Below are 7,437 nucleotides of genomic sequence, written 5' to 3'. Positions count from 1 at the left end.
CCCTAAGCAGCCAGGGCCGGGTGGGATACGTCCCAGCCACGTCGGCACACTCTGCCCATCATATGGATGGCACACGCGTGTGCAGTGCTGCAGGTCGCTCCGGTGCAACGCCGTCCACCGTCGGACCGCCGACGTGAGTGGCGCTGAGTCTCTCCGACTCCCCAACGTCGCAGGCGCTTGGCCCTCTCACCACGAGAAGGGGCTGTGCATTGGCCGGAATAGGGGAGGGGAGGGGTTGCCCGGCTTCGCCACGCACCGAGTGGGGAGAGGGGGTGGGTGCACAGAGCCCTGAGAGACGACTCGCTGAGGTGTCCTGCGCCGCTAGCGACGTAGATACAAGAAAACAGCAGCACCCACACACACGCGCCACGACCCTTCAGCGGCAGCGAACACGCACGTATACGTTCTCACTCCACTATATAGATCAAGCACCGCATGCGATTCACGGCATTGGTAGATGCGGTGCAGAACAGATGAAAACAGCGGGAAAAGGAATGGGGAAGAGGTGAAAGCAGTCCCTCTTCCACCGGCCTTGTGCCTGTGTGTGTTGGGGGTGGGAGAGGGGCCCTCCTCCGTGAGCATCAGGGCAGAAGGCAGACAGCGATGTCTTTAAGGCAGCGAGGCACATCGCTTTCTCTCCCACACCTCTCTCTCGCTCTTCTACGCTCTCGAGCGCACAAATAGACGCGTACCGATCATTAGCCTCGCCGTATGGCGAAGGGCGTGTGGAAGTGTGTGCGCAGAGCACAAGAGCGAAGTCGGCACTTCGACGCCCCCATTCGTGTGTGTAACAACCAAAAAGGAAAAGGCTTCCTTTGGTTTTCCTCCTGACGTGCGACACTTGTGTGTAGGTGTGCACGTCGGCAGCAGCATCATTGCGAGGTGAGAAAACGTTACGAGGGATGCAGCTCATCATTCCCACAGTACTGCCCCTTTCATGAGTGTGAGGCATCGCCGCCGTCGCAGACAGTCGCATGTGGCGATGCGGCGTGGGCCGAGGTGGAAGGCGAAGGTGCATCGCATACGTCGTCGCAGCCACCCACCTCGATCACCACCTCCGTGCGTGCGTCTCCGCAAGTCATCTCCTCCTCACGCCAGCCGGTCAGCGCAGCCCACACGTTCGCGAGCACACTGCCGTGCGTAAAGACGTTCTCTTCCAGGTCCTTTGCTGCGTCGCCGGAGGTAAGGTTTCGCGAGATGAGGTAGGTGTGGTAGACTGCCAGCGACCACACCAGCAAGCCGAAGATGAAAGAAAGCACAATTAAAATGAGCTCCAGGCCGTACGTGTCGATGAGGGCGGAGGTGAACGCGCTGGGGCCGTCCTCGATGACGGGTGTTGCCTTACTATGCCGGACAATGCGCTGCACAAAACTCTGAATGCCGCCGCAGAGTGCCGTAAATAACATCACAGAGAGCACCCAGACGAGTGCAAAGTAAGACCGGTAGTTCTTCGCACCGATGCACGTGCCCGTCCACGGGCAGTGGTGATCGCGGCGAGCCACACACTGATCACAGTAGCGGCAGTGCACCCCGCGATAGGGACGGTAGATATTGCAGCTATAGCACCATTTCATCTCTAGCCGGGCTTGATGGACATAACCGTTTTGGTCCACGTACTCGCGCTCACGCCACAGCGACTCGTGCGGAGGCGCGTCAGGTGGTGGGGGCGGCTGCCGCGGCTTGACGCCTGGGTCCGACAAGCCGCACAGAAGCAGCGCCGCAACTGAAATCAGCGCCGTCACCCCAACGATGACGCGAGCGGCCATGATCTCGTTTGTGAAGAATACAAACACGAGAGAGCAGACCGAGATGAGCACCACGCTCAACGTCATGATGCGCCAGTCGGGGCCAACAAAGATGCGGCCATTCAAGAAGACCTTAATGTTCCCATTGCGCCTTGGCGGCGCAGTGAGTGGCATTCACGTCGAGCCGAGCTCAAAAAGGGCGCGCGCCAGCACACAACACGTAAGTCGTCCATACGCCAAAACCCACCCCACCCGGCCCACCCTTCTCACTCACTCCCTCTCTCTTCAAGCCAAAAGGAGAGCGAGGGCAGTTAGGAGGGGAGGAGAGGATGCGGGGGAGCAAGGAGCGACGCACAGCACGAGAAAGACGGAGGGGGGAAGGAGGCGGCAGTGGTGCGTGCCACGACACAGAGAAGAGCACGACGCAACAAACAGCAAACGGAAAAGGAGGAGGCGTGTACACGGCACGTGGTTCCGGAGCAACAAAACACGAAAATCAACGCATACAAACGTGTTACACAACGCTCTGCTTGTATGCGTCCTTGTGAGTGGGTGGGTCAGTGAAAGCACACCACCAACTCCTCCCCGTCGATGTGATAAATCTGCCCGCCTCTCTCCTCCTGTCGAACGACCTCCAATGCAGCGCCAATCAAGCGTAGGAGGAGGCCGAAAAGAGCACAGCGGAGGGAGGTATGAGCTCCTCTGACGCACGCGCGCCGCCACAAACGCCACAACGCACGGATTGAAATAAGAGGTAAAATGATAGAGCTAGCAGAGTGCGTAACAGTGTAGCCTTCTTACTTTTTTCGTTGGCCGCCAGCGCGTCCGTCACCTGATGGGGAGACGAGGCAGGAGACACCGAGAGAGACTGGCACACACACACACGGTAACGTAAAGCGCAGTTGGTGATACGAGTAAGCAAAAGTGGAAGGGGGAGGGGGCTGCGTCACCAGGAAGAGAACGAAACAATGACGGACGAGAGCGACAACGCAAAGAAAGGTACAGCGGGAAAACACAGCGCAGAAGGGGACGAGGCGGAGACCACAACGGTGTACAGAAAATGCGTCCAACGCTGCTCTTGGTGGCTTGTAAGAATGCACAGGCAAGGGCGAAAAGAAGGGAGCGATGCCGAGGAAGGTGTGTGTGAGTGCACTACCGAAGAGAGCGACAGGAGGGAGGGAGGGAGGGGGTAGAAGAGCACACGTCGATTCAGCACACGGAAAGGGAGGGGGTACTCGGGCAGCAACAGCGCGCGGGGAGGCGCACCAGCGGTACGGTCTGTGGCGCACGTATCGCTGTATCTCGTGAGCAGCACAAACTGGTGAGTGGCGGAGAGCTTTAGTGTTGTATCTTACTTTGTGACACTGAGAGAGCGGGTGCTAGTGGAGGCCAAGAGAGGGGATGGTGGGAGGCGAGTAGTGTCAAATACGTAGCGGGTGCACAGGCTAATGCTCTACTTGATGAGGTTGGCTTTCATCTACAGGCGCACGCACGCACGCTGAGCAATCGGCGCGGGCCAAAGAGAGACAGGAAAAAGAAGGTAACGATGGACGGCAAGCAACACGAAGGGTGTATCAGCAGAGGGGGGGGGTCCTCTGGAAGCACTGCAGTGAGCGGCGGCAGTAATGGGAAGAGGAGTGAAAAGGTGGGCGGTGGCATGGTCGCCAAGCGCGTGCTTTTAGGTGCACATGCGTGGCTGGAGAAGGAGCATCAGTGATATCTGTGTGGAAAGGGGCGGCGGTGTGCTATCTGTACAACTCATTGTCCACCACCTCGCCGCCCCCTCCCTCTGCTCGCTTTACTCAAGGCGGCAAAGAGGGATGGGGCGGCGAGATGGTGGTCACTGTTAGAGCGAAAGCGGACAACGGAAAGGTGAACGTGAGCGACACGGCAGCAACGGCCACACAAGCGCTAACACGCATACGCAAACGTTTGCACACAGACGCACAGCAGCAGCAGCAGCAGCGCCACTGTCATTCCTCAACTCTGCACCTTGGAAGGCACGGGTGCACACCGCTACGGGTGCCGCCCTTCGTCCCCTCGTCTGTCGGCACGCAAGCACCGCAATGGAGAGCGGTGCCTCAGGCCACGATCGTGCAGAGCGACGGTGGACGTTTTTGATGCACGGTGCGAAGAACATGTGGGCATGAGCAAAGTCGCGGTCGGCACCCAACAAGTACATCAGCGGCGTGGCACTCATGACTCAGCGATAGAGAAGTAGTCGCAGAAGTGCTCGCCCATGTGGTCCTCTCGCTGCCAGTGCAGCCGGTACACGTTGCGTACCTTGAAGCCATACTTCACGAGACTAGCCTCGATGTTGACAATTTGGTTCAGAGTCCACGGTAGGCACAGAACGCGCTTCTCACCACTCGCTTGCGCCGCCTCGTCCTCCATCATCTCCTCCAGCACCTGCCGCACATGGCCCCAGCCAATACGTGCCTCGCCCTTCGTCGCCGACAACTTTGTAGGGTTGTAGACGCAGCGGAGCTCATACGGGAGGAGTGCTTGCATGATGGCGGCTCCCCACCCCACATCAGCACCAGCCGGGTACAGCATCGGTGGCTCTGCAGAGCTGTTGCGCAATATGTCGAGGAAGCGATGGTGCAGTCCAAGGGCAGGGAACGTGTTGGTCTTGAGCGGGAAGAAGGCTGCTGGTACGAGTTTGTCGATCTTGTCGAAGGTGACGCCCTCTACGATTATGCCGTCGCAGACCTCCGCGACGGACCCGACTTGAGCGAAGAACGACTTCTCCCCAGCCTGCGGGCATGGAATGGCAATGACGGCGACGTTGTGCTGCGGCAGTACCATCTCAACCATGTTCACCGCGTAGCAGGCGTCCCCTGCAGCGTCATTGTACCGCACGCATGGTGGTGGCAGGAGGCTAGCGTACGCCGGCGGCACCTCCGCCACGGTGTGTAGCAGGGTTATATCCCGGAAGTACTCCATAATCTCGCGCCGGTTGTAGCGCCGCCAGTAGCAGAGGTACAAGTACACGAGGTTGTCCGTGTGAAGAGAGGCGTACACAATGCAGCACAGCGCCGCAACCAGCATGAAGCCGAGGCGCACCATGCGCTGGTACATAGTAGCCACATGAAAGTTGCGCAGGACCTCCCTTTCAAACCGCTCGCGCTCCACCGTGGCCTCCAGCGCGGCGTGTGCGGCAGCGCTTCCTTGCCTCGCTGAGGTCGACGCGCGGGCAGCAACGGTGTGGTGGCGGTTGGGGAACGCCTTCGCTTCCTTGCCGAGCCACTCCACGATCTTGCGGTGCTCCTCCTCCACGTTACGGTTGTACAGCCACGACTTTCCGCCTTTCAGCCCACGGATGCTGTTGATGAGGCGGATCAGCAAGACGTGGCGCACAATCGGTAGCTGCAGCCATGGTGCGCCTGGCATGGGGGCGTAGCTGTTCAATACGTCATGTATATCCTTCTGCGGAATGTATTTTTTGTTCTTGTACCGTCGGTTGATCGAGTAGCACTGGGCGTAAAGCACCTGGCTCGCCTTGTCGAAGCGCAGCCGCTTGGGAAAGCTGTGCCGGTAGATCTCCAGTAGGGTGCTCATGGTAGGCGGAAGAGATGTCTACGGCAGGCGCACACGGAGCGCGCCGCCGGGAGGAACGAAAGTCGTCTCTGCACTTTGGGGTGTGTGGTCCTCGCAAAGGCCTCCGGTGCACCTCCGCAGCACCTCTCTCTCTGTGGATGGATGCGGTGAGCTGAAGGGCGGAGAGGGAGGGAACACGGGGCGACAGTGCGTCTATGAGAGATAGAAAGAGGGAGGTGGGTCTGAAGCACACGCTGGTCAAGTCGCTACTCCGTCAAGAGCTCCGCACACGACGCGACGCCTCGCCGATCACATGAGCGAGCACACCCGCACTTGAGTCCAGCACACACACAAACACATGCACGCAAGAGTGATTGCAGGCCGCAGCGTGTCTGTGGTGAAACCCGCAGCCACTTCAACCTCAGCGTCGTGGGATCCTTTCCCGTGGTGCAGTCACCACCACCTTCCCAGCCCTGACACAAAATGGCAAAGGGAGCGGCGGTAGTGTGGACGATATTAGGAGACGAACGGCGTCCACGAAGCGATACGCAGGCACGGCACTGGACACCCGCAGCCACCCCGTGATGGGTCGACGTACAAGGTGAGGACGAAAAGGAAGGGTCAAAGAGAGAGTGATTGGGCATGAGAGGCACAGAACAGGATGCGCGCGCATGCACGCACACGCAGCTCCCCTGCGTGCCTTCAAACAGACAGCACCGTGGTGAGACGTACGTGCGTCGCAAGAGACCAGCGTCAGAAGAAAGGGAAGGGATGGGTGAAAGCCGCAATTCTCGGTGCGGTTGCCGAGGCTGCCCCACAAAACGCAAGTTGTCAGTCGGGTTCGCTTGCCAGCAGGCCATCACGCCAGAGGCGGGGCCCACTACACGAAGTGCACGCATCGTCTCTCCCTCTCGCTCTCCCTTTCCGCCTGAACGGTACTGCACTAGTTTGTATTGATTTTCCTTTTATGCTCGTTTCGCGTTATGGAAGCATCGAGGCGAGTCACCACACCCCCTTTCGGTTCTCAAAGGCAAGCACGAGTGGGAGCCACCCGCCCTGCACAACAACGGAAGCGTCTTGCTTCTCCGTCTCCACGTGCGTGTCAGCGGCTTTCTCCTCGCCTGCGCGGCTGCACAGCGCACCTCCAATTGTTTCAGCTGATGCTGCGCTTGCGCGCACGCCCTCCGTAGCTGCCCGGCTCCTCGCCCACAAAGAGTGATCTGGATATGGGCAACTCCTGCGCGCTCTTCGGTTGCGCCTCCTTGCTCGAGAACTCACCCGTCTTTGGGTCAAACCCCTCGGGGAGGGCGTAGGGGTCTCTGAAGTTGGCGCGAATCTCGCGCGCCTTGGCGGTGTAGAAGAACATGAGGAAGAAGGCGGGCGTGAAGAGGGCCACGGCGTAGAGGGCAACAGCGAATTTGTTCTTCTTCAGGGATTCCCGCACGTGTCGCTGCGCCAGCGGCGACTCCGCGTCCGCCACGGCCTCGCGCACCTCCCGTTCCGCCAGCTTTCGCTCACGTTCCATTGCGGTGCTGGTGCGGCGTTGTGAGCGTGGGCACCGGATCTGTGTGCGCGTGAGCAGGCGATTAGGTCTATGGGCAACGCGGTGCGCTACTCCCCTTCCTCTCGCCACGTCACCGCCCAAGTCACTCTCGCGCACTCCCCCCAGACACAAAAAGGGATGGGAAAGACAGAAGAAGACGCAGACGCGGGAAGGCGCGCTAAAGGTCCACGTTGATGGGAGGAAGAAAGGAGGGGCGGCGTCGTGTGCGGTGCTGCACAGGGAGGAAAAGGAACGGGTGAAAGAAGGCGGCCAGAAAACGTGTGAGTAGGAGATAGAGAGAGTTACACAAATGCGCTCGCGCTCATTCCTTCATGACTTGGGACACCTCAGCGAGTCGTCTCTCAGGGCTCTGTGCACCCACCCCCTCTCCCCACTCGGTGCGTGGCGAAGCCGGGCAACCCCTCCCCTCCCCTATCCCGGCCAATGCACAGCCCCTTCTCGTGGTGAGAGGGCCAAGCGCCTGCGACGTTGGGGAGTCGGAGAGACTCAGCGCCACTCACGTCGGCGGTCCGACGGTGGACGGCGTTGCACCGGAGCGACCTGCAGCACTGCACACGCGTGCGCCATCCATATGATGGGCAGAGTGTG

At 59.8% G+C, this 7,437-nt stretch overlaps 3 protein-coding genes across 3 annotated transcripts; all 3 read right to left on the bottom strand.

The window, feature by feature from the left end:
* Positions 1-935: 935 nt before the first annotated feature.
* LDBPK_252390 (hypothetical protein, conserved) lies at positions 936-1,919 on the bottom strand (the record flags this gene model as incomplete). The annotated part of the gene is made up of 1 exon (XM_003861521.1): positions 936-1,919. The coding sequence occupies one exon, from the start codon at positions 1,917-1,919 to the stop codon at positions 936-938; it is 984 nt and encodes a 327-aa protein (XP_003861569.1).
* A 2,022-nt stretch (positions 1,920-3,941) lies between these two features.
* On the bottom strand, positions 3,942-5,306 carry LDBPK_252380 (hypothetical protein, conserved; the record flags this gene model as incomplete). The annotated part of the gene is made up of 1 exon (XM_003861520.1): positions 3,942-5,306. The coding sequence occupies one exon, from the start codon at positions 5,304-5,306 to the stop codon at positions 3,942-3,944; it is 1,365 nt and encodes a 454-aa protein (XP_003861568.1).
* A 1,132-nt stretch (positions 5,307-6,438) lies between these two features.
* LDBPK_252370 (hypothetical protein, conserved) lies at positions 6,439-6,810 on the bottom strand (the record flags this gene model as incomplete). Its single annotated transcript, XM_003861519.1, has 1 exon — positions 6,439-6,810. One exon carries the CDS (start codon positions 6,808-6,810, stop codon positions 6,439-6,441), a length of 372 nt encoding a protein of 123 aa, XP_003861567.1.
* Between the last annotated feature and the right edge of the window lie 627 nt (positions 6,811-7,437).

Source organism: Leishmania donovani, chromosome 25 (assembly GCF_000227135.1).
Source record: "Leishmania donovani BPK282A1 complete genome, chromosome 25".
Lineage (NCBI taxonomy): Eukaryota > Euglenozoa > Kinetoplastea > Trypanosomatida > Trypanosomatidae > Leishmania > Leishmania donovani.
This window is presented reverse-complemented; position numbering and strand designations above follow the sequence as displayed.